The sequence below is a fragment of the Cynocephalus volans genome, chromosome 2 (assembly GCF_027409185.1).
Source record: "Cynocephalus volans isolate mCynVol1 chromosome 2, mCynVol1.pri, whole genome shotgun sequence".
NCBI classification, from domain to species: Eukaryota; Metazoa; Chordata; class Mammalia; order Dermoptera; family Cynocephalidae; genus Cynocephalus; species Cynocephalus volans.
Window position 1 is genome coordinate 200019961 of NC_084461.1, and position 26257 is coordinate 200046217.

Sequence of the window (26257 nt, forward strand, 5' to 3'; positions counted from 1 at the left end):
CAGATGCACCCCAAGCACCGACCAGGTGCCCATCCTCTCCCCCTGCAGACAATGCTTTTGGAGAAGAGCCGTGTGGCACGGCAGCCAGAAGGGGAAGGCAACTTCGAGGTTTTCTCCCAGATGCTAGCTGGGTTGGACCTGGATCTCAGGTGAGTGACTGGGGCAGGCAGGAACAGCTGAAGGCAGTGAGACAAAGACACCTGCACTCCAGGGGCCCAGCCTTGGCTTCTGCCCAGAGCAGAAAGGCAATGGAACCCAGTGGTTAGGAACGTGGCCTCCGATTCCAGCTGCCTGGGTACACACTACTCATGGCCTGGGCGATTATGGTCACATGACATCCACTCTGAGGCTCAGTTTCTTCCTCTACAAAGTGGAAACAATACCTTGAATGGACCTTATGGGATTAAATGAAATAATTCACATCCATCTCTTTATAAATGCTGGGGGAAGGGGTAAGGAGGAGGCTGTCTGCTGTGATAGTGACATGTTGGTACAGGGCTTGACAGCAGTGTGGGAAGAGGGCAGGGAACAGCAGACCCCAAGTGTTCTATGAGTTTCTGAATCTTGTGGGAACCTTGGGTGCATAGAAGGGTGTGCCCAAATGGGGTGCCTCAGGGAGCCAGGTGAAGTAGCGAGCAAGGTAGTGAGATGAGCCTTATCTTGGAGGGCTTCCTCGGGGAAATAGCCCAGGGAGTCATCTCAGCTCCTCCCTGACTCTACAGGGCATCTTTGGGCATGTGGCTGCCCCTCTCTGAGCCTTGGTTTCCTCATCTGTTGGATGAATGGGCAAGGTTCTAGTGAAGCCCCAGGGAGAGGAAAAAACTGGGTTTCTCCATGCGAGGGGGGATAATTTATGGTTTGCCCCTCTCCTTCCTCCCATTTTGCCCCCCTGCCTTCCTCTCCCATCTGAAAGGTAGGCTCAACCCGTTCTGAGCATCCTGGCTAAGGCTGGAGGGACAACTGTACTCTGCAGAGAGAAGGCAGATTACAGAGAGAATTCCCAGTTTTCAGGTCTCTCTCACCAGATTGACTGTTAAATCAGGGGCCTTGCCTTACTCCTTTCTGCATCACCAGTACCTCACATAGGGCTTGGCACCAGGTAGAAACTTCTTAATTATTTTTCAAAGTGTATTTCCAGCTAATGAAAGACGGTGTGACTAAAATAAAGAGCACTTATTCTGTACCAAGCTGGCAGTGCAACTTTATGTACAGTGTCTTCTAAGGCAAAGTAGTAGAATGCCCATTTTACACATGAGAAAAAGTGAGACTCAGAGAAAAGAATTACCTTGTCTGCTAAGTGGCAGGGCATCCCCACACTGTGGTGACCACCTGCCCTGCCAGACCACTGGTGTGAGCAGTCCCCACTTATTGCTGGTCCCTTCTCTGCTTCCAGGACAGAGCTGTACCTGCACCAGATGGCAGACAGCAACTCTTTTGGCATGGGCGTGTGGTCCAAGGTAAGGAGAAGGTTCTTTGGGGTTGGGGTATGAGTCTGTGTCCCTGGGACCAGGATGGAAGGGTGATGGAGGGGTTTCCTGCATAACTCAACTCCTCTGGCACTGGGGTCCACAGTTGGCAAGGGCTGGTCACGTGGGAGAGTCAGGAGTTGCCTTTGTAGGATCTGGCTTGTTGGGGAAATGAGACTTGTACAAATAAATGAACCCAGGAGGTGGTATATTTAGAAGTAGGGGCATGGCCCCTGGAGTCAGATTGTCTGGGTTCAAGTACTGGTTCTGACACTTAGGTATGACCTCAGGCATGGACTTAACCTCGCTGAACGTCTGTGTCCTCTTCAGTAAAATAAGGCTACAATGATGTGTATGAAGTGCTTAGTACGGGGCTTGGCCTGAATCCATCAATAGGCTACTGTCAGTAAATACTATTGGTGATTAATGTGGGTGGGTAAGAAGATGGTTCCTGATGAATGTGTTGTGAGTAGGGCCATGAGAGGTGGATATTCAATTGCTTAAAAAAGTAAATGGTTCACTTGTTTGATATTTTATTCATTTATTGGTACTTTAACAACTGTTTTGTGAGGCCCCTTCTCCCTTAAATACCTGTGCCACCGCCTGTGCTGGGCCTGTGCTAAATGCTAGGATTATGGTCCTCATCTGTGAGTTTTTACTCTTACAGGAGAAACAAACATGGAAATTATTGCAATCATGTCAGTTAAGAATATGTCAGAGATTGCATGAGATGCTCTGGGCACCACAGGATAGTTGAAAGAGCTACTTGTCCTCAGTCAGGAAAAACTTCTTAGCCAAAGGGATATTTGACTTGGGTTTTGATGGATGAATAGGAGCTCACCAGGTAGAAGAGGCTGGATAATTTCTACTCCAAAACCTCTTTCCAAACATATATATATCTGGGAAACAAATGGTACTGGAATAATTGGATATCCTCATGAACATTTTTTTTAAAGGTAAATTTCAACCCACACTTCACACCATATGCAAAAATTAACAACAACAACAACAAAAAATGGCTCATAGACCTAAATGTAAAACTTAAAACCATACAATTTGTAGAAGAAAGCAGGAAAAAAATCCCTGCAACATTTGGCTGAGCAAAGAATTTTTAGATGTGATGCCAAAAGCACAGTTTGTAAGAGAACAAATCAACAAAATTAAGAGCTTCTGCTCTGTTGGTATGAAACACAGCTAGTATAAGACACTGTTAGTATAAAAAGACAGGCCATAGAGTGGGAGAAAGTATTTGCTAATCACATGTCTGATAAAGGATTTGTATCCAGCATATAAAAATAACTCTCAAAGCTCATAAATAAAACAACCTGACAAAATAGAGTGGGCAAGAGATTGAACATACACTTCACCAAAGAAGATAAATGACTGGCAAGTAAGCACAAATTAATAAGCTAAACATCATTAGTCATTAAATAAATTCAAACTTAAACCACAATGATATATCATTATGCAATCACTAGAAAGGCTAAATTTTAAAATATTGATCATATTAAGTGCTGGTGAGGATTTGGGGTAACTGGGATTCTTGTACACTGCTGGTGGGAATGTAAAATAGTATAACCATGTTGGAAAACACTTTGATAGTTTAAAAAAAAAAAACAACTGTATGCCTCTCATATGACATACTATTCTACTCCCAAGTATTTATGCAGGAGAGTGAAAGTGGGTGTCCATACAAAAACTTTTACATTAAAATTCTTAGCAGTTTTATTTATAATAGCCTAAACTGGAATCCGCTCAAATATCTGTCAACAGCTGAATGGGTAGTACATTGCGGTATATCTGTACAATGGAATACTATCAGCAATAAAAAATGAATGAATTACTGATATAATCAAGAGCATGGATGGCTCTCAAAACAATTACGCTGTCTGGAAAATCCCAGATGAAAGGGAATAGAACTGTGTGATTCCATGTATAGAATTATGGAAAATGCAAACTAACTGACAGTGACTGAAAACAGGTCACTGGTCACCTGGGGACTGGGAGGGGGTAGAAGGAGTGGGAGAGAGGATTACAAACGAGAACTTTCAGAAGTGATGGGTATGTTCATTGTCTTTATTGCAGTGATGGTTTCATGGGTGTATATGTCACAGCTTAACAAATTGTACATTTTGAAGATGAGTGATTTTTCCTTTGTCAATTATATCTTAATAAAGCTGTTAAACACACACACACAGACATGCATGCATACACAATCACACACATACACGTTTATACATTGCTGGGTATAAGCCATAGTTTCTGACTCAGGAGCTCCGGGGCGGGGCCTGAGAAGGTGTATTTCTCACAAGTTCCCCGGTTATGTTGGTGCTACTGGTCTAGGGACCCCTCGCTGAGAATCACTGTAGTAGAGTCTCTTTCTCCAGTATGTGTGTCAGGGGGTGGGGAGTGGGGGGGGATGCAAATCCCCCATCTTTAAATCCTGGGGGCTAGTCAACTCTTCATCTTCCTGACACCCCTCTTCATGGGAGGGAGAACATGCAATATGTTCTTTCATACCATTTTCCCCCACGACTGGGGGTCATCAGGAGCCCAGACCTGTACCTTGAAACCAAAGATGAGAAGTCGTCCCAGCACTGGGTTTCCCCATTCATTTAATGAGTTTTGGCCAAGGGTATCCATCTGAGTCAGTAGGAGTTGTTTAATTTCTTGCTTTGAAGAGAAAAAGGACCCAATCAGGGCCCTTGTGAGCTTTCTCCAGCCTGGCCTGTTTGTTAACAGCCTTCGTAAAAGAATTGGTCACAGGGTCAAGGAAGCAATTGAAGTGGTTTTCTTTTTTTCCTGTGTTGCTGTGGGGCATTTTAAGACCAACTGATTTGAAGAAATTGGTAGGGTGATCCTATGTTGTCTCTGTTACCTGGAGGGTATCAACCGAACGTCTTCTCTGTTCTGTAAGAACAAAAATAAAATCTAAAAACTTGTTGGTCTGTGATACAAGCTTGGGCTAGTTATCTGGGGTTGAGCAAATCTCATTAAGGGAATCTAATCTTGTGGTTATTCGAATAGTTTGGTAGTTTTTTAAAAAAACAACTATACCCCTCTCAAGTGACATATATTCTACTCCTAGGTATTTACACAGGAGAGTGAAAGTGGATGTCCATACAAAAGCTTTTACAAGAATGGGAGTTGCTAAGTCTGAGCCCCTATGGTTGTCATCTTTGGCAAATAATAATACAGTATGCCGAGTTAAATTTGAATTTCAGATAAACATTGAATAATTTCTTAGTATAAATACATCTCAAATATTGCATGGAGAAATCTGGAGGGTTGGAGGTGTATTAGGGAAGGCTGCCTGGATGAGGTGACCAGAAGCTGGTCCTGGAATGAGAATAAAGTTAGATGCAGTGAGGCCATTATTCTTGCTACACCAAATATTGCAGGGGGACACACTAAATGTACTGAATATAAATATATATATATACTAAATATACTAAAAAAATTCATCGTTTATCTGAAATTCAACTTTAACTAGGTATCTTGTATTTTATTTGGCAACTTCACAGCCCTACTTTATCCGGGGCTGAGCCTTCCTCCTCCTCTTCCTGGCCAGTTCTCCTGGCTGTGATGAGCTCTGCTTCTGTTTCACCTGTAACAGTTGGTCCCATTGTCCACTAAAAATTCACTGATGACAGTGGGGTCTGACATAGCCAGGTTCAATCCCAGTACCAGCCCTGAAGCTGGGTGGCCTTAAGCAAGAGACGTTACCTCTCTGCCTCAATTTCCTCATTTGTAAAACTGGGATAGTAAGAGTTTCCCCTGCTCCCAAATTAAATGAGGTTAAGCCCATAAGCCCATCAAACACTTGGACAGTGCCTGGCACTCAACCGATGTCAGCTTTTATTGTTATTATTATTTTAGTTAGTTTATTTTTATTATCATGTATTGTTACCATGGATGCCACCAGCACTGGCCCAGCTGAGTAAGGCAAGACTTTGATAGCCCATGGGGAGGGCACGGCTGGCTCCCCAGCAGTAAGGCCCCCTGTGCCTACAGTTCCTGAGACATGGTCCTCAGCGGTATGGGCCATGTTTTTCTCTTACTGGCCTTATCTGTTGTCTCCTAGTTTATATTTTTCATAAAACATCTGTTTTTTAAAAATTAAATTAATACATGCTTCCTGTAGAAAAATCAGAAAAAAACCACAAAGGTAAAAGAAAACACAAAACACATATACACACTCACACCAACCAACCAGTAAGTGCTAATAACTTCACCACCCAGAGAAGTCCCTTGGTAGCATTTCCGCAGGTTTTCTTTCGGTATTTTTTTCTATGAATATTTTACATAGTTTATAATAAACTGAATATCATTAAGATTTTCACAAACAATATTTTTTTGTGACTGGACATTCATGGAGGAGTCTTGATTCCCTAAACTATTTCCTTAATGTTGTCCATTTACAGTGTTTATACACCTTCTGTAGTTCTCAGTGATGAAGTGATAAATATCTTTGTGAATCCACCTTTGGGCTTTGGTGCCTGCATTACCGTCTCTGGCTCCCACCCTCCGTCTAAGGAGGTGCCTTCTGTTATTATCTTTCCTGTCGTCTCCTTGGTAACAATCTCTCACGGTGGATCACACCGTTTGTTGACTTACATACAGTCTGTCTCCCCTGGGCCCTAAGTTCCACGAGGACGCGGATCTTATGTGTCTTATTTGCTGCTGAATATACAAGGCCTAGCACTCAGCCAAACATACAGCAAGTGCTCAATAAATGCTTTCTGAATGAATAAATGAACGAGCATACCTAACTCATTACCACTTCACTAAACTCACATCTTTTCAATTTTCTAATCCATTGCTGTTGTGGTCAGTAGAGATAGGTTAATTGAATTTTAATTTCTCCCGCTGTGTCATTTCACTAGGTCTTTGGGGAATCTCCTATTTTCCTTTGGATCCACTGCAGGGGTCCTGGGAACTGGGGCTTCTGCTGGGAATCTCAGAGGACTTGAAGAGGGGATCGGGAAGCTTGGGGCTCCTATCCCTCAGTCAACCTGGGGCCCCGAGGTCCTGGAATCTGGGATGAGTCGCACTGCAGGCCGGGCTCATTGGGTGGAAACACTCTACCCCAGCATCCATGGCTCTTATTTGGGTACACTCCCTGGCAGCTCATTGTCATCCACTCAATGGATATTTATTGATCTTATTATGTGCCAGGTACTGGCACACAGAGATAAGTCCGCTGGGTGTCAAAGGACTCATGTTTGGAAAGTGGTTGGGGGTTACCACGGCCACTTAAGAAGATCATTCCAAACCAGAGAGCCGTGTGCCTGAATAGAGGCGTGTGCAGGCTAAGGCCAGGCTGGGAGAGGTAGAGGCATATTGGGGAAGGCTGCCTGCAGGAGGTGGCGATGAGCTGGAACTGGACCGAGAGTGAATTAGGCGAAATGAGGCCAGCATCCCTGCTACACTGAGCACCTGGTGCAAAGGTAAAGGTAGAAGAGGAGAGAACAGTACGTGTGGCCGTAGAACACAGGGTGGGGGCAGGGGGGTCAGCCAGAGCAGGGACCCGGGGTGGACGTACTGAGACCCCCAGAGTGGCAGTAGCCCGGCCCTCGGTGCCGCCTCCCCTCACTACTGCCCGTTCCACCTTCCATCCTAGCACTGAGCCCTCGCTGCCTGCCACATTTCAGCTTATAAATGCAACTTATTTGAGATCTGCTGAGCACATGGACACATTTGAAATCACAAAGCTTTCATATTATTTTCTTCTTCTCTATAATTTATTTTTCTACAACCTAGCCTGATTTTTTTTTAAAAAGTGCCCAGCAGCAGTGGTAATAGTAATAATAATAATAATCCTTGCCTTCCAGCAGTTTTCTCCTGGCTGTCACATCCCAGGCTTTGGCCTGAGGCGCACTTATTTTGTATGACCCAGTTGTCAACTGCGGAGGAATGGTCTCCAAAGGGAAGGATGGGAGGTCATTCACTCGTGCCAGGGGCTCTGCCTGGAGCTTTCTCTTACTTACTCTTCCTAATGGCCCTTTAAGGTAAAGGATTATGATTGCATCTGTTTTTCAGGAGTAGCCAGGTTCAGAGAGGTGAAGTTACTTGCCCAAAGGCACGTAGCTTTTAAGTGGCAGAGGCGGGACTGGGATCCAAGTTGGCCTCACTCCGGCACTTTTGTTTGTCTCACTCTATCATCTCAGTCCTACATCATGACCGAAGACCATGCGCTCTAAGGTCTGATTCACTGTGCATTCTCTGGTCACTTAACCTCTCTCAGCCTTAGTTTTTCTACCTGTGGAATGGGTAGAACAACACCCAACTCCTCAGGTGACTCCAAAGATCAGGGACTCTGTAGAGTGTCTGATAAGTATTGACTTTGCTCTTCTCCATTTGGGTGGCCTTGGGCAAGTGCTTTAACCTCTCTGGGCCTCAGTTTCCTCCTCTGTCTCTCCTTGGAGAGACCCATGCCTACCTCATAGGGTAAAAGCACTTAGCACGACATAGCAGGTGCTCAATTAACGCTTTCCTCTCCACTTAAATGGGCTCCCAATGCCCAGAGAGGAAGTAGATTGGTGAGCTGTTGAGAGAGGGGCAGAGCCAATTGGGAATGAGCAGCTCCCAGCTCTGGACCAACCCCGATCCTGCCCTCCCCATGGTCTCCATGAGGTTCACCTGCTCGTGCAGGCATTGATGTGATGTTTCTTTGGCAAATGAGTTGAGTCAGATTTCATCCAGGTCCAGGAGGCAGAGGGGTGGGAGTCCCCTGCGCTGGTTTGTTGTAGAGACACAGGGGAGCCCACCCGATCTTGGAGGAGAGGGGGTTGGTTTATATTCCCATTAATCAGTCAGACCCAGGCCTTCCTGAGGTCCCCCATTGTGCTCATAACCGAAGGAGAGGATGCCAAGGTGACTGTTCCCTCTCCAGGGAGGTCTCTGGTAGCTGCTCACCCCATCAGAGAGCAGCTCTCAGGGGCAAGCCGTGGTTCCCCTATGTCCTTTGCTTTGTCCTCAGAGTTCCTGGCACTCAAATGCACCATATTCCCCAGCTCCTGCCCTTCTGCTGGGAGACCCTTCCTGTGTCCCAGCACCCACTTTGTTTGCTCATTTTGTTTGTCCTTCACGCCTTGCTCCACACACTTCTTCCAGGAAGCCTCTCATCTTTCCAGGCAGTTCCTTTGAGCCTTCCCAGAGTCTTGCTGCCCCCAGCACTCACTCTGTGTGTCATCATCTGTTTGCTCGTCTGTCACCCTCCGTGGACTGGGAGCCCCTTGAGGGCAGAGCCATGTCTCACTCACTTTCCATGGAGTGCTGGGCACGAACTTGGGTAGCAGTGGGAAAACGTGTCCCTGGAAGGTGGAATGGTCTGGGCAAAGGCATGCAGGAGAGAGGCGGTAGTGAGTGGACACCCTTATTGAACACCACTGTGTGCCAGGCACTGTGCTGGGTGCTTTACACACACGGACTCATTTAGTCTTCACGACAGTCCTAGGAGGATGGTAGGATATTATTTTCATTCAAAAAAAAAAAAAAAAAAAAGCAGACACTGGACCTCCATGCAAGGATGAGAGACCTGAGCAAAATCACATCCTTGGGAGTGCAAAGTTAAGAGTCCGGTTCTGTCTGACTCCATCCACATCCAAAGCTGGCCTCTCTCTGTATTGTAGGAATCTCCTGGGTGCTCTAAACCCAGCCCAGTTTAATGTGGAGAGAACATTTTGGATTTTATTTTTTTCACCAGATTACCTGTGGTCTTTGGTTGACCTTGAGACTTTGATTACCTCAAAAAAATCTGGGCATCTTGTGATTCAAGTTTGTTCCCCCCCCAAATTATTTCTATTTTTTAATTAGGGCAAAACATATAGTAAAGTGTATGAAGTAATTTTAAGTGTACAGCTCAATGATGTTCATTTTCTTAAACATGCTGTCAGCCACCCCCAGATCAAGATACAGAACATTCTTCATTCCACCAGAGACTTCCTTGAGTCTCCCCCCAGGTAGTACTCATCAAAGGTATCCCTCTACCCCAGAGTCATCATCCTGACTTCTCTTACCATGTTAGTTTTGCTCATTCTTAAACCTCACATAGAGGGAACCACATGTGGTCTTTTGTGCCTGGCTTCTTGGACTCAACACTGGGTCTATGAGATTCATATATGTGTTGGCATGTATCAGTGGCACGTTCTTTTTCATTGCTGCGTAGTACTCCATAGTCCTGCTCTGGATACGCCACCCATTGTTCATCCATTCTCCTGTTAATAGACCTTTGGGCTGTGAGTTTACTTATTACACTCATTTGTCTTATTTCTGTTGTCAAGATTTTGATCCAAGGAGTGGCTTTTGTCAGGGCATTTTTCAGTGGTTTCTGAAGAACTGTAAACGTCTTCTTGATCCTAATCATTCTGGATCAGAAGCATGTATTTGTTGATCCATGTCTTCTGTTCCAAAAGAGACATGGAGGGGAGAGAGGGAGAGAAAGAAGCAAGTGGGGTTTAGTGGAAGTTTTCTCATTCTTCTCTTTGTGTGAGCTAAGTGTCAGATGATGGAGTCTGCCTGTAATTTAAAGTCAAATGCTCATAGCTGACAGTGGGAGCCGTAATAAATGTGTTGGCTCTGTCCTTTCTGTGTCCTTTCTCTGCTACTTTGAAATCTCATAAATAACCGAAAGCATGTTGGTAAGACGCCTTCTTTCCCTCCGTGTGCTCCAGCTGCAGTTGCTAGGTTGAGCTCCTGGTTGCTAGGGATTTTGTGGTCCTGTGGTGGCCCAGAATATGATGCATCAGTGGAACATGCTTTTGCTATTAATTGAAATGTTTCCACAGCAAATCTCTCAATGTCACTGCATACTTTGATGTCATCCCAAATGGCTGATGAATTTTTTGTAAATTTTCTGGTTAGAAGAGGCTTGCATGGAGGGAACAAGGAGCTTGGACTGGGAGTCAGAAATGCCTGCTTCTAGTCTTGTGTTTCATATTAATTTGCTGTTTGACCTTGGGCCAGTGTCTCCCCATCTCTGGGCACTAACTCCACAAAATTCAAAGACCTGCCAGTTTTAATAGCAGACAGTTCATCACCCAAGTTGTCTAAGCAGGCCAACTGCAAATCAGCTTCTCATTATCTGCTGGTGGATTATTGACAAAAGAATTCTGTTCCCGGCTCACTTCTTCTCTACCCAGCAGGTTTCTGGGCTGAGTCTCCTTGGCCAGATGGTGTGTGCAGAGAAGTTTCAGACTAATTTTAATATTCAATCAAACATAATTGGGATCATAAATCTTAAAAAAAAAATTCCTACAACCCATAAACATCTGATCATGCTGTCTTCTCTTTCCTCCTGTTAAAAATCTTTGGCAGTTTCCCATTGCTGCACTGGGGATGGAAAGCAAGTATCATCCCAGTTTCCAGGGCAGATCAGTGGTAGCAGCTGTAAGAGGTGATGTCCTGAAAGGAATCCGGACTCACTGGCTTGCTGTGGGATCTTGATTGATTAATGATGTCTGCCATGGGTTCAGCAATATAGGTAGGGCCGTGAGTCAGTATTTGCCAATCATGGCTGGACTTTACAGCCCATGTCCCTTAACATCATGTCTGAGGCCTTCAAGATTGGGTCCCTGCCAGTGTCTCTAGCTTTATCTTCTCCCTGTTACTGTCTGACCCACCTCCAAAAAATAACTGTGTCTGTGTCTGCATTTAATTGACCACCTGTTGTCTCCAAAGATCCCCTTCGCTCATGTGGTTCCCTCTGCCTGTCAGGACCTTTATTACATTAAATTGGTCAGTTTTGCCTATTTATCTCTCAAACTTCAATCACAATTTTGTCTCCTCTTTGACGACATTCTCTTTGGTCCTCTTCGATGGGATTAATTAACCATAGTTTCCCTGTTTAGATCTGTAACCTACCACTTAGCCTGTTTCACACACAGGTGCTTTTATGTCTCTTTTCTCTTCTACCTTGAGAGGGCCTCAAAGTCAAGGTCTGGGATTTGCTTATCTTTGCATCCGCAGATCAGAGCCCAGCCCAGATCAGAGCCTCGATAAATCTGTACTGAATGAACACATGAACGAATAGAAATCACACTGTGTTCCAAAGTCAGATAGAAATGATGTTTATAACTTTCCCAGCAGTCTGAGTTTGTATGTCAACACTGCTCAGCTTAATTGTGGCTGATTTACTGTGGTGGTAAAGTGACCCACACATTCCCCCGAGACTGAGCCCAGCTTCAAGTTGTGAGTGTGCATTTCTCCATTGTAATGGTCTCTTTTTCTTCCTTTCTCGCTTTGCTCTCAGCCTGAAGACAAGCAAAAGGCAGCAGCTGCCTTTGCCCAGCTGCAGGGTGCCATGGAGACGCTGGGCATCTCAGAGAGCGAGCAGCAGGCCATTTGGCGGGTGTTGGCAGCCATCTACCACCTGGGTGCGGCAGGGGCCTGCAAAGGTACGTCCTTCCTGCTGAGCTGACCTGGCTCCAGCTGTCTCCTTTGGCAGGTGCCTGACAAAGCGCTTCTCTCAGTGAAGTGGGGACAGGGTCAATCTGTCATCTTCTGTGTCTCTGGGACTCCTCTTTGGGAGAAAGAAGGAAACAGGCCTGGATTTTTAAAGAAAACCTTCTAGATCAGTGCTATCCAGAACTTTCTGCAATAATGGAGATGTTCTCTATCTAGGGTGTCTAGTACAGTAGCCACTACTTGCATGTGGCCATTGAGCACTTGAAATGTAGCTAGTATAGACTGAGGAATTGAATTTTTAATGGTATTTAATTTAAATTTAAATTTAAGTAACGATACGTAGCTAGTGGCTACTGTACTTGGCAGAGCAGCTCTAGAATATGTGAGAGAAGGTTGGGTTGAAGCAGTGAAGGTGCCGTATCTCTATCTAGACATCCTGGAGCTGATACCACCATATGTGATGAAACTGATCTTGCCATCCTTCTCCCCCGTCTTAATTATCTGTTTGCTGATTGTCCCTACTTCAACCTGGTCTCCCAAGTGATTCCAACCATCCCTCCCCTCACCCTCTCCCTATCCAATCATTTATTATGATCTGTATAGACTCTCTGTGACATTATTTCTGTCCTGGCTTGTCTATCCTTATTGTCATCCCTTGGACTAGGTGTTTGCCTTTTTTTTTCTTTTGCTTGGACTGTTGCAGTAGCCACCTCACCAATGCTTTCACTCCTCCTTTTATCCATCCTCATAATGACTCAGGCTCCTTTCTGTAACAGACCTATTGTGCCATTCCCGTGTTTAGGATCCTCCCGAGGCTCTCCCTCACCTGCTAAATCAAGTAAAATTCCTGGGCTTGGCATTCAAGGCTCCTTACCTCCCTAACCAGTTTTCTGCTATCTCTTTAAGATGTTCTGGGGAGAGAGTTGGAATCAAGAGCCCTGTGGCTCCTGCCTTCACGGGGCTTACATTGCCTAGCTCTTTCCAGTAGGGAGCGACTCCTTTGGGCCCAGAACATAGAGTTGGAACTTACTTGCCAAATGCCCACATGTGTGAATTGAGGTCTGGGACTGCGTTGGCTCTGTCTGACATTCTGGGCCGTTCCTCTGTGGGACGGCAGACTCCTCGAGAAGATGCTGGCACATCATTCTCACCATTCCCATATTTGTGAGCCCTGTGGCTCATTCCTTTGATTCTCATTCATTTGAGCCACATGAATTGTCCTGCTGACTTGATTTTGGAAATTTCTAGAAGTCATGCTGAGTCAGAAGTAAGTCAGGTGGGAATTCCCAGTTGGTTCAAGCTGTGGACTGACATGCTTGGCTGGGCAAATATGAAAAAAAGCAAACACCACCTTGCCTTTCCAGAAATCAGCCATGGGCCATGCTCGGCACCTGGGCAGTTTGGGCATTGCTACCGTTTTGCTCACAGGGCTGTGATGTCTCTGGCTGAGCTTCCTGGGGCCAATCAAATTGTGCACACCAGGGTGTGGGAAAACAGTTCCATCTCCAGCCTGAGGTGAGTTTCTCTTCCTGCAACACTAGTCACTGGTTAGGAACCCCCAGCTCTGCATCTGACTTCATCTACCCTAGGGGTTGGCAAACTATGGCTCATGAGCCAAATCCAGCCCACTGCCTGCTTTTGTACAAGGTGTAGACTAAGACTAGTTTTTATGTTTCAGTTTGATGAAAAAGTGTCTATATCAATAATATTTCAGGACACATGAAAATTATATGGAATTCAAATTATAGTTCCATAATTAAAGTTTTCTTGGAGCACAGCCACGTCCATTCATTTACATGGCTGTGGCTGCTTTCCCTCTGCAAAGACAGAGTTGCATAGTTGAGACAGAGATTTTATGGCCTGCAAAGCTTAAAATAATTACTGCTTGGCCTTTTACAGAAAACTTTACAGTATACCATCCCCCCAGAAGATCACAGAGTTCAGAGGTGTGTGTGCCCCTGAACCGCCTAATTATGCTCTGAGAAAATTCCTCCATCCTTCTCAGATCCAGCCAAATCAGGGACAGGATGTCAGGAATCCAGCTCTGCCCCCATCTTGCTGTGTGATCTTGAGCAAATCAGCTTCCTCTCTCTGATCTCCATTTTCTCACAGGTGAAATTCTAGAATTGGACCAGGTTAGAGGTTCTTAACCTGGTGTCTGTGTAACCAAAGGTTTTATGTATGGATTTCAGGGGCTGTATTAGTTTCCTAAGACTGTTCTAACAAATTATCACAAACTTGGTGGCTTAAAACAATAGTAATTTATTCTCTCTCACAGTTTTGGAGACCAGAAGTCTGAAATTAAGATGTCAGCAGGACCGTGCTCCCTGAAAAGGTCCTAGGGAAGGATCCTTTCTTGCTTCTCCCAGCTTCTGGTGGCTCCAGGTGTTCCTTGCCTTGTGACTGCATCACTCTAGTCTCTGCCTCTGTCTTCATGTGGCCTTTTTCTCTGTGTTTGCATCTTCTATCTCTAATAAGAACATGTGCCTTTGGATTTAGAGCCCATTTGAGTAATCTCAAATGGTCTCATCTTGAGATCCTGAACTAATTACATCTGCAAAGACCCTTTTTTCAAATAAGGTCATATTCACAGATTCCAGGGGTTAGAATTTGAACATATCTTTTTGGGGGTACCGTTGAACTCACTACAGTGAGTCATGATAGATCTTGAAGTGGCATGCCAAATTGTGTGTGGAGGTACATTTTTCTGGGGAGAGATGAAATATACAGCTTTCACTAAAGGGATACTTGATCCCTAAGAGTTTAGGAACTACCAAAATCCATGGTATCTAAAGGCCATTCTTGATACACTTGCCTGGAATTTTGGCTTCCCCTTTCACTTAATTACAGCATTTTAAATCTAGAAAGAGCCTCAGGGAAGTGTCATGGATTACTTAAGATCTACTACTACTACTGCCACTACCAATAAAATAGTAATAGTAATCATAATAATCACAATGACAGCCAGAATTTATTTAGCACCGACTAGTCACTAAGTGTTGTTCTAGTCATTTTATATGTATTCACTCATTAAATTCTCACAATAAAGTCAAGAGGGTGCTATTGTCATCCCATTTTATAGAAGAGGAAAGTAGGGCACAGAGAGGTTGGATGACTTGCCCAAGGTTTCACAGCTAGGAATTGACAGATCTGAACTCTGAGAGTCTAGCTCCAGAATCCAATCTCATAACATTGCAGGAGTAGGTGGTGAGAGGAGGAGGAGCCACCTAGGTTTTACATGATTAGTTTTCGCCCTAGAGAAGATCTCCTCTGAGCACAGGGCCCTTTTCACACAACTCAAAGGTGGAAGTTTTCCCTTTTTCATGAGGCTGTGGGCTAGCTAGGTTGAAAGGTTCCTCTCAAACCCTCTACACCCTGGAGATCTTGATTTTCATGTGGGGAAGGACAGACAGGGGCTTGTCTTACAGATTCCGTGGCCATAGCTGAGGTTCAGAAAGGACTGTGAAGGTACCGCGGTACCAGGGAGAGAGCATTTGATTGGCCCAGCTGTGATCTGAACTCTGAGAGTCTAGTCATGCTTGGGTCACATGGCTATTTCCTTGGCCCTGATAGGCTGGGGCTTCTTGACTGACAGCCCCACCAAAGCTACACTCCAGGAGGAGAGTTTCTTCCCAGAAGGCTCAGGTCACCATCTTGGTCAGCTTCTACAAACTCTAAAGTAGTGGGTCTTTCTGTAGGTATCTCCAGGAGAAGCAGAATTTTTATTTTCAGCATGGGTTTCTGAGTGTGGAGACTAAGTTGATTTCCCTTGATCATACAAGCTATAAAGAGTCACCTCATAGAGGTAGAAGTGTGAGAAAATGGCAAAGCGGGGCCAGGAAACTTTCTTATTTCACACATCTACCTTAGCTGAGGACTTCTGACAACCTTGCCACTGTCAAGCCTTTTCACAAGAGCCATCCCCAATCCCTTAGATGAGTCAACAGTGACTTGTGCTGGGTAGAGGAAGGAATGTGAGAAGCTGTGAGGATGTTGTCTCTTCTTGTGAATTCTCCATTTATTTGGAGAGATGAGACTTCTAAACCCGAAACCATCAGGTAGCTTTGTTAGCTGCTTGAGTTTGGGGGTGTGATTGCATAGCCCAAACCAGTAAAGCCGTGACAGTTCAGAGGTGGGGCACAGACATCTATGCTTAGGGGATGTCTGGAAGGAAGCAAACCTATTTTACAGAATGGTAAACTGAGGCTCTGAAGGTCTAGGTGCACCAAGTACAGGGTGTGGGCTCTTCAGTGAGGTAGATATGGGTTTAAAACAGAACTTCTCTGAACTTCAGTATCCTCTTCTTTCAATGGGCTAAGCATAGGGTTGATGTGAGGATCAAATGGGATAAAAAAGAGGAAGCTGATTTAGGCTGGGTTCCCCCAGAAGCAGCCCTGAGACAAAGATTTTGGGACATGTGGCTTATATGGAAGGGGATCCCAGGAGGCACCCGCAGAGGAAGTGAGAAGTGAGCCAGGGAAGGAAAGGATGTGTTAGGAGCAGCTCGCCTCTGGGCAATTGTGACTCAGCCCCACTGGTGACCTCTGGGAGACCTTGAGCAACATGCTTCCTCATCGTCTTACCCAAGAGGCAGGATGCTGCGATATTGATCCAGGGACTCAGGAAGCCCCCTGGCCTATTGGCCTGTCACCAGAGAAGTGAAGCAGCTCCGTTTGATTTCTGAGTTTCTCTTCCTGGAGGAGGTGGGCGCCCCCTGTGATGTGAGCTCAGGGATGTAAATGCCTGTGATGATAAAAGAGAAAGTCACTTTTATAAATATTTTATTAATACATGATTATGGCAATAATTTCTCCCAGCCCTCCTCCCACCCTACCTAATAAATTATTTTAAGAAGAGCTGCTGTCAGTCTGCCTGGGAGGCCTGCCCAATGATTTACTTACTGTATATTATGCTTTGGAAGATTTCATAATAGGTTGCTTTAAAATCAGCTATTAAGAATTTCAAAGTCGTATATAAATGTCTTTGATTTGTGTCATAACAGATCATTTTGAAATATATTAAGAATCATTTCCATTAATCAAGGTTTTTTTTATTATTATTAAAATGATACTTTCCTCCGAGGGTGCCTGGCTTTGTAACTTATTTTGAGAGACTATATCCTATTTTTAAAAACCAGTATCAGTCACTGTGGGGAGATTTTGGGCCTTATAACCAGACCCAGGATTTTTGAATTGTTACAGCAATAGCAACAACCACCACTAATATTGTTTCATGTTTGTTGATTTCAAAGGCACTTGCTCTATACCTCTATTATGCCTTTTGATCCAATCAGATTTATGCAATAATCCAGTGAGAAAAAAATAGTGTCATGGGCAAGAGTCAGGAGTCAGCCTGCTACCTGGCCTTTCTGACCCTTAGTTTCCTCCTCTGTAAAACGGGACTAACAATGGTACCAATTTGAAGGCTTGTGGTGGGGATTAAATAAGTCAATGCTAAAAAGTGTGGAGCACGGGACTTGACTCATGGTGGGGGCCTCATAAGAGTTCGCTTTCATCCAGCTTCATTTTATCGACAAGCAGACAGGCTCAGAGAAGGTATGTTACTTACCTAGCATCACACAGCCACTACATTCCAGAGTGAGGTTTGGGCCATTCTTTTCCCTGGGACCCTTGTGCTGAATGCTTATAGATCTGATGAAGTCACTGTGCCCTCAGAACAGCATGGGAGGGGTAAGAACTATTATGATGCCCATTCCACAGATGAAGAGACTGAGACACACCAGAGAGGTTCACTCACATTCTTTAAGACACAAAGCTAAAGACAGAGATGAGATTGGACTCAGGTCCGCCTGAACTCTGAGCCTAGCTCCGGGACCACACATCCTACTTCCCAAGCACCCTGTTCTGCTGCCTCCAGCAGGCCTACAATTCAATTAGATTCTGCTGCTAACCACCCAGAGATAGTGAAGACCCCACAGGCTAAGGGCTCAGTCCCATGAGACTTGTCCCACTTCAGATACCAGTTGCAAGTCCTGGGCCTCCCATATTTCCAAATGATGGGCTGTAAATCCAGGTTTCCCACAACCCCCTCCTCGGGTTTGATGATTTGCTAGAATGACTCACAGAACTCAGGGAAACACTTACTTATGTTTACCAGTTTATTATAGAGAATACGACTCAGGAACAGCCAGATTGAAGAGATGTATATAACAAGGTATAGGGGAGCAGGTGCAGAGCTTCCAGGCCCTCTCCAGGCAGGACACCTTCCCAGAACTGAGATGTGTTGGAAGCTCTCCAAACCCCAGTGTTTATGGAGGTTTCTTATGTAGACATGATTAACTAAATCATTGGCCATTGGGGATTGACTCAGTCTCCAGCCCCAAAGTTTCAACACTTCAGCCCTACCTTGGTCTTTCTGAAGATCCTCCCACTACCCTCCTTGAAGCTACTACCTTGGGGTCCCTGGCCACCAGTCATCTCATTAGTGCAAAAAAGGCAGTCTTACTGCTCTGGAGATTCCAAAGTGGTTTTGAAGCTATAAGTCAGCAACTGGAGACAAACACTGAATATAATGTACCTCAAAAAGTTCATGGAAAAATAGAATTAAAAAATAATATGAGTCTTTCCATGAACTGTTTTTTTTTAATTGAAACATAATTGATTACACATGTTTGTGGGGTACAGAGTTGAATATCAATACTTGTGTACAATATGTGATGATCAAATCAGGATAAATTAGCATATTCATCATTACAAAAAGTAATCATTCTTTTTTCCATTAACCAGTTTCTTGCCAACCCCCTTTTCCTCCCCTCACCCCTTTCCACCTCTAGTAACCACAGTTCTGTTCCCTCCTTTTGAAAGTTCAATGCACTATTGATTGTTGTTTGTTTGTTTGTTTCTTTCTTTCTTTCTTTCTTGGCTCCCACTTATGAGTAAGGACATGCGGTATTTCTCTTTCGGTGCCTGGCTTATTTCACTTAACATAATTTTCTCCAGGCTCATCCATGTTGCTGGAGGTTTCTCAAACAATTACAGATAAAACTGCCATACAATCCAACAATCCCACTGCTGGGTATACACCAAAGGAATGGAAATCATCAAGTGGAAGGGATACCTGCACTCCCATGTTTATTGCAGCTCTATTTATAATAGCCAAGATATGGAACCAACCTAAATGTTCATTGATGACAACTGGATAAGGAAAATGTGGTATATGTACACCATAGAATACTATTATGCCATAAAAAAGAATGAAATTCTGCCATTCACCCCACGAACTTTTTGAAGTGCCCTTGTATATTATCAGAGGCTTCAAGCCTGAGCAACAGTCCCAGGCCAGCTGGTTGTGTGGTCTCCAGTCAGGGGCCATATAAGCCATTGATCCCCAGAGTCTTGGGTCATCCCAAACAGGACCAGGACAGTCAGTGTGATGAGGACTGAATTGCAGATGCTGAATGGGAAACGGGAGGAGATCTTTCCTTTCCAGTGTCATTCTCTTGCCTCACTCTGGGCACTATCACTTCCTCTTTCTTTTCTGGAAGTTTTCTTCCTTTTTTTCTGCTTTAAAAGGGCACCGGCCCTTCTTAAAGGGTACCCTGTGTGCACGCAGGGTTTTCCCAGGCTAATGATGGCCAGGCACTGAGGTTACCACACGGTCCCTGCTTGGCTCTATTCTGCCCGTGAGCTCCAGTGCCAACATCACACAAGCCCCAGCAGCAACTCCTTAGGGTGCCCTGAGCTTCCTCCTTTGGGGGTCACATCACATTCCCACTGAAGCCCCATCAGGTCCCCTCTGACCCCTGAGTTCTGCAAGGTTGAACTTACCCCTCTCTTTCTGTGTGCCTTTGACTTCTGCAACATGGTGTCCTTTATGACTGGAGGCTTTCTGGTGCTGCCTGCGGGGGTCTGGATTATCTCATCCTCAGCCAGGTACCCTGGGCAGTCTCAAAGTCAGAGAGGACCCCTCCCTTCAGGATGTGGCAGGCGAAAGGACATGGGCACACCTGGCCTTTGGATCTTAGGAAACCTGCCCTCATGGTGGCAGAGAGGCTGCCTCCCTTCCTCCCTCCCTCCCTCCCTCCCTCTGTATAGTGTCCACACCTCCTTTCTGTCTCTCAGGCTCACCATTGCTGACGGGTGCCTTGAGAAGACAGTGGGAGGGGGTTCTGAGGGTCAGTACCACAAGGCAGGCAGAAAACACCAGGTGATTGATTTGACATCGTGCTTGGTTTGCTATTCACCAAGGCTTACGGCTCGGGCCATCCCTGTGGAGCCATTAGACAATCATTCATCCAAGCTTGTGTTTCTCCCTTTGGCAAAATATGGCCTGTGGACAATTAGCTGGCACCCATGTGTTTCGAATGGTAGCTAATGGATGCTCTCTGGAGCTTACTTGATAATGAGAGAGTGGGGAGGAGGGAAGAGCTGGGACCCTGGAATTGAACAGAGCTGGGTTCAAATCCAGACTACTGGTGGTGTGATCTACCCTGTGTAAGTGATTTCATCTCTCTGGACCTCGGTTTCTTTATCTGTAAAATGATAATAACCCCATCTGCCTTCTACAATCACTCTAGAATCAGATAGTGCTTGTATAACACCTGGCACATAGGAGGTATTCAATAGGCTGTCACTCTCATCTTTGCAAAGCACTTTTGTTGTCAGTTCTTTCTGTTGGCATTAAAGCCTGCCCCCAGGTGATCCAGGTGGGGGTTATGAAGCCCATTTGGCAGGTGAAACACTTGCCCGGCTGAGAGGTGAAGGCTCCTCTCCTAAATGCACAAAGTGAAACTTCTGTGCTAGTGAAAGACAGGTGCAGAAACAGGATCCAGTTCTGAACTCTCAGTCCAGTGCTCTTTCCACAGCTTAATGAAGGTCCAGAGGGCCAAGGACAGTGCAGGGCAGTGGTTAGAACACAGTTTGGAGTGACACAGACCTGGGATCAAATTGAAGTGAGAATTCCATCGCTTGCTAGCCTTATGGCTGTTCAGTTACTATGCTGCACAAAAAACGAGCCCCAAACTCTGTGGCTTAAACAATAATCATTTAATTATTTCCCAAGTCTTCTGTGCATCTGTAATTTGGAAGGGCTCAGCTGGGTGGTTCTGGCTTGGGGTCTGTCATGTGGCTGCAGTCAATTGGTGGCTGATGCTGAAACAGTGGAAAGCTGGAGTAGCCTGGGACTGCTGGGCATGTTCCTCCCTTCATGGGGTCTCAGATCTCTCCAGGTGGGCTGGTTGGGCTTCCTTATGGCATGGTGGCTTTGGGGCTCCAAGTGCAAGTTTCCAATGAGCAAGGTGGAAGCGGCATCGCCTCTTCTAAGCTGCATCACTTCTGCCATGTTTTTTAGGTAGTCAGGGTGTCAAAGCCTCAAAGGCTGAGGGAAACCAGACTCCATCCTGGCTGGGGGAGTAGCAAGGCTCTAGAACATATAGAATGGGAGATATTGGTGTGGCCATATTTTGCTGCAGTGGCCTTGCGCAAGTAACTTAAACTTTCTGAAGCTAAGTTTTCATGCCTGTAAAACAGGATTGAAAGGAGTAGTGACTTCACAGGTGTTCTGCACAGATGAACTGAGACGCTGTACGGAGAGCGCTTTTTAGTACAGGGCCAGGTAGATAAATATGAGTTCACCGTTGTCAATTAGGGTATTGCAAAGCTTGTAGAGTTCCACAGCCAGTGCTTCTCAGCTCCCTGCTGAGGTAGAGAGAGGATGTTCCCTGGGCCTTTTGCTCTCTGCTTTTATTACCAGTGGTCTCCACCACCCTCTAATACCCCCTAAGGACCCTCTTCCCACAGAAGAATAAATCAAGGATAAACTCCATGCCCTCTTTGCAGCAAGAAACAATTTCTCTACCTTGAGGCTTCTTGGCTGTATGAGATTAAAATCAGACACAATACTCTTCCCAGGAATGATCTCTGTTCACAAAATCCTCTGAGTCTCCCTGTTCTCTACCTCAGCCTAGAGCTGGGGGTCACTTTATGTGCATTCTTTCTTAATTTTCACAGCAACCCTGACAGGTAGGGAAGGAATCATCATTTTGTGATTCAGGATGTTGAGGCTCAGAGAGGTTATGCAACGTTGTCAAAGTCAAACAGCATCATGTGGGGTGGAGCCAAGATTAGAAATCTGCCTCCCAAACTCCTGCCCTTCTCTATGAGGCTGCCTGGCTGGCCAAGTTGTTGGGTGCTCTCTGGGTGCTGGGACCTCCACCCTCTCTCTTAAGAGCTCCGTCTTAGCTCTGCCCTATCTCTATCCATTCCTCCAATCTCCATCCAGTCCTCCATCTAGAAGGTTGTCCTGCCAAACTGTATGGAGGAGAGCTCAGAACTGAGGCTAAAGGCATGGGCTCTGGGACCAGGGTGACCTGTGTTCAATCCTGGTTGAGCTTGTTGACTCCTTTGACTGCTGAGACTCAGTGTTCTCATCTGTAAAATGGAGTAATAATAGTACCTTCCTACTAGGGTTCTTATGAGGCTTGCATTGCTTAATTTGAATATTTAAGCTCTGTCATTGTTATTCTTGTCATTATCATTAGTGGAAAATTTGTCCACTGTCCAGTGGAGATTTTTCCAGTGAAGCTTAAGAGGGAGGCTGACTTGAGCTGGGTCTTTAATCCCCTCCAATTTCTGTGGTCCTGTAGCTGTAAGAGACAATGTGTACTTGCCCCAGAAAGTCAGACTGTTTGTCACTCTGCCCACCATCCCTCTTGACTTCACAAACATGACAGTCACAGGCAGAATCCAACATGGTGACAGGGATGCCTGTCCCAATGGCAGTGTCTCTTTGTTTCCTTTTCCTCTGAAGGCAGATGGAGAGTTTAATTTATTTGTCTCTCACTAAATGTGCCCGTCTATACTTGACGCTGACCCATTGCCTAATATATAACACAGGCAGACCCACATATAACCCAAGGAGGGGCCTTGTAACGGGGTGGTGGAGGGAGGCTGCCATTCGACTGCAGCTCTCATCCCACCGCATAAAGATGTCAGCCCCTGGATGGATGGAGCTGTAATTCGGGAAGCCCAGAGGTGCCCGCCAGGGGGGTAGACGATATCGAGAATGACGAAGGCCCAGCCCCCTGCCTTCTGCCAGAATGCCCGACATCTTCAGCAAGTGCAGTCCATCTAGGGGTAGGAGGAGGTGGCTGGACCCTCTCCAAGCTGGGCCAAGACCCTGCGTGCGGAAGGCCCATGATGTCAGCAACAGTGAGGCTACTACGAACAGCGCGCGGTGGCCCTACGCCCAAGTGCTTTGTGAAGTATGTGACTATTTTTATTGTTTGAAACAATTGTATGAATTACACTTGAACACTGTCTTTCTAGAAAAAATGGAAAGAGTACAGAAGAACATAGAGTAAAAAAAAGAAGTCCTGCCTCATATTCCAAATCCCACTGCCCTCAAAAGTGAACACTGTTAACAGTTTGGGGTGTATCCTTCCTTCGAGCATTTTTTTTTTTTTTAACTAATAGACTTAAATGTTTACAGCAGTTTTAGGTTTGCAGAAAAATTGAGCAGAAAGTACAGAGTTCCCACATACCCCTTTTCCCCCTCCCCACCGTCCCCTCAGGACTAACATCTTCTTACTAGTTACAAGTGATGATCCAATACTGACACTATCATTAGCTAAAATCCACTTGACATTAGTCTTCACTCTCTGTGTTGTACAGTTCTCTGGATTTTGACAGCTGTACGATGTCATGTGTCCATCATTACAATATCATACAGGTTAGTTTTGCTGCTCTAACAGGCTGGGTTTATTTCCTTTACACTTTTGATTTGAAATAATGATAGACTCATAGGATGTGGCAAAAAGTCATACATAGAGTCCCAAGAACCCTTCTCCCCACTTGCCCCAGTTATGGCATCCTTCATAGCTACAGTACATAACAAAACCAGGAAAATGATGTTGGCCTTTGCAAACTGGGCATTTAGCTACTACATCTATTCACATAACAAATATACAGGTTGGTAGGTTGCTTGTTGCTTTTTACACCAATGGGTTCCACCATCTCCATTTCTATGCCCTTTGCTTTTTGCATGTCTTGCTGTCTCTGGCTTCTTTCCACACCAGAAAATAGTGATGTCCCTAACTCTCCTTGTTGACTGCAGGGGTTTGCTGGGAGTGGATGGGGTTCTGCTTCCATACAGTTCTCCTGCTGATGAGCATTCAGGTCATTTCCTGCTTTTTGGGTATTATAAATAACCCCACACAGAACAACACACTTGGACATAAATGGCTGTGCACATGAGTGAGCATTTTGGAGGCGTGGTTTCCTGGAAGTGGGACTGCCAGGTCAAAGAGTGTGTCCCATGTTTAACATTTTGATGAACGTGGCCCAGTTCAACTCCCTGGATGTTTACACCAGTTGGTTGGCTCATATAACACCCTCACAAGCCTATGGGGTAGGGACTGTTGTTATCATTTCCATTTGCAGATGGGAGAGCTGAGGCTCAGAGAAGTGAGGTCACTCACTCAGGGTCACACAGCTCTAAGTGGCACAAAGCTGGACCCTCTGCCTGCCATGCACTGTGTCACTAGGGGTCAGAGAAAGACTTGGCATTTTTAAATGGACCTGCTGTCCCCACTTTAGGGATGATACCTCTGTTCTCTCCTCCAGGACGAATGCTTGTCCTGTGCTCTCTTTGCTTCTCTGAGCTCACTTCTATTTCCTTAAGTGAAGCACGCAGGCACAGAGGAGCCGAGGCCAGGCCCCCGTCAGAGGTTTCTCACTGTGGCTCAGCACTCTGCTTCACTCGCCTCCAATTCTGAGGGACTTCTTCCTTCCTTCCCCTCTACCCCAGCTGCTTTCTGCCCTTCATGAAACAAGCTTCATCCCTTCACCAGGTGTTCAGAGCCCAGAGTACATGCACCTCCCCTCCATTTTTCCCATGAGTGCTACTAAGGGTTGGTGTCTGGGGCCCAGCTGGCTGGGACCAGCTTTGCTCATTTCTCCCAGCTCTGAATAAAAGGATGTCAAGAGTTGTAGAGTCAGGAGGAGCAGAACAACTGCAGTCTGGGCCTGGCTGGCTTCCCGGCGCAGAGGGCTCAGCCTCCCCTAGCTTGACTGGCCCAGGGCTCTGCCGACCCCATAGAGACCTCCCTTCGTGGTTGTAAAAGGCAAGAAGTCACTTGGTTCCTGATGGGGTGGAGAATCCGAGTGCTGGAAAGAGGCTTAGATTGTGGCAGGCCCTCTTTGTACAGGGCAGGGTCCAAGGCCCAGAGAAGGGAAGAGTTTAGCTCAGGGTCACACAGTAAGGCTATGGGGAAGTTGGGACTAGAACTCTGGTCCCCGACTCCTGAGCCATGCTGTTTATCCCTCCCTCTTGTCTTCCCTCCCTTCCTCTCTCCTTTCCTCCCTCCCTCTCTTCATCATTCTCTTCCTTTCCCCACCCTTGTCTCTCTCCCTTTCTCTTCTCTTTCCTTCTCTTCTGTGCCTACTGGATGACAAGCCCCCACTACCCTGGGACACCATCTTTACCTTCCAAGAAAAAATTTTGATCCAATCCAGAGAGATAGACTCAGACAAGTGCATTGATGATGCTGGGCAAGAATTCTATGCAGATAGCATCCAAAGTTGAGAATGGTCAGCCCCAACCAAGGGTTCCTAGAGGCGGAGACCCTTGAGTTGAACCTTGAAAACAGAAGAAATTAGGGAGGGTGCCCTAGGAAGAGGAACCCGAGTGAGCAAAAACGTGGTGTCTTGAGTCAGCACAGCAGGTTCAAGGTCTTCATTCTCCATGTATGGGCTGGTGCCTGCTAAAGGAATCAATCCAAGGGCCCCTGCACTGGTGCTGGGGACTGCAGTGGGGCTCTGGTTAAGAGAGGACTATCACATAGCCTGGCATCCTGGAGATTTCAGTGATCTGTCCTTGGACCCAGCACCCCTGAGGCCTGTCCCCTCCTGGGCCCTGTCCCATCCAAGTGCCTTCCTGTGGCTACAGGCCTTGCATCCTCTGCCCTGCCCCAGCTGGTGGCTTGGCTCCCTGCCCAACAGCTGGTGCCGCCAAGCCTATTCTGGGCCACAGGCAAGGATTTATTCTGCATTTTCTGAGCATATTAAATTCATTCATTAAGCTAGAATGGCTGCTCTGGGATGTAAACAATTATATTTTTAAAAAATGCACACCCAGAAGTGGCCCATGCTGGAAGGCAGAGCTCACCAGCAGCACTCCCTCCCCCCAGCCACCCCTGCATTGGGATGTTGGGGTGGGGAGGCTGGAACACCTGAGGATTTGGGTTTCAGAGTGAGCAAGCCATTCCCTTGCTTGGTTGCCCTGAAAAAGCCTCACTCCTTCTTTTGGCCTCTGTTTCCCTTAAATAATAAGAGCAGCTAACATTTATCCATTGCTTACCACGTGCCAGACACTACTCTAGGAGCTTCAGCCATTTCAACAATTCCATGGAGTAGGTGCTATTACCC

General features: G+C 45.9%; 1 protein-coding gene across 6 annotated transcripts in view; it reads left to right on the forward strand.

The window, feature by feature from the left end:
- Positions 1-26257, forward strand: part of MYO18B (myosin XVIIIB) — a 280263-nt gene that overhangs the window by 30962 nt on the left and 223044 nt on the right. For all 6 annotated transcript variants that reach the window (XM_063086857.1, XM_063086860.1, XM_063086861.1 and 3 more), the window contains exons 10-12: positions 49-149; positions 1394-1457; positions 11719-11863. In XM_063086857.1, coding sequence (XP_062942927.1) covers positions 49-149; positions 1394-1457; positions 11719-11863 — 310 coding nt within the window. The remainder of the gene's footprint in view (positions 1-48; positions 150-1393; positions 1458-11718; positions 11864-26257) is intronic.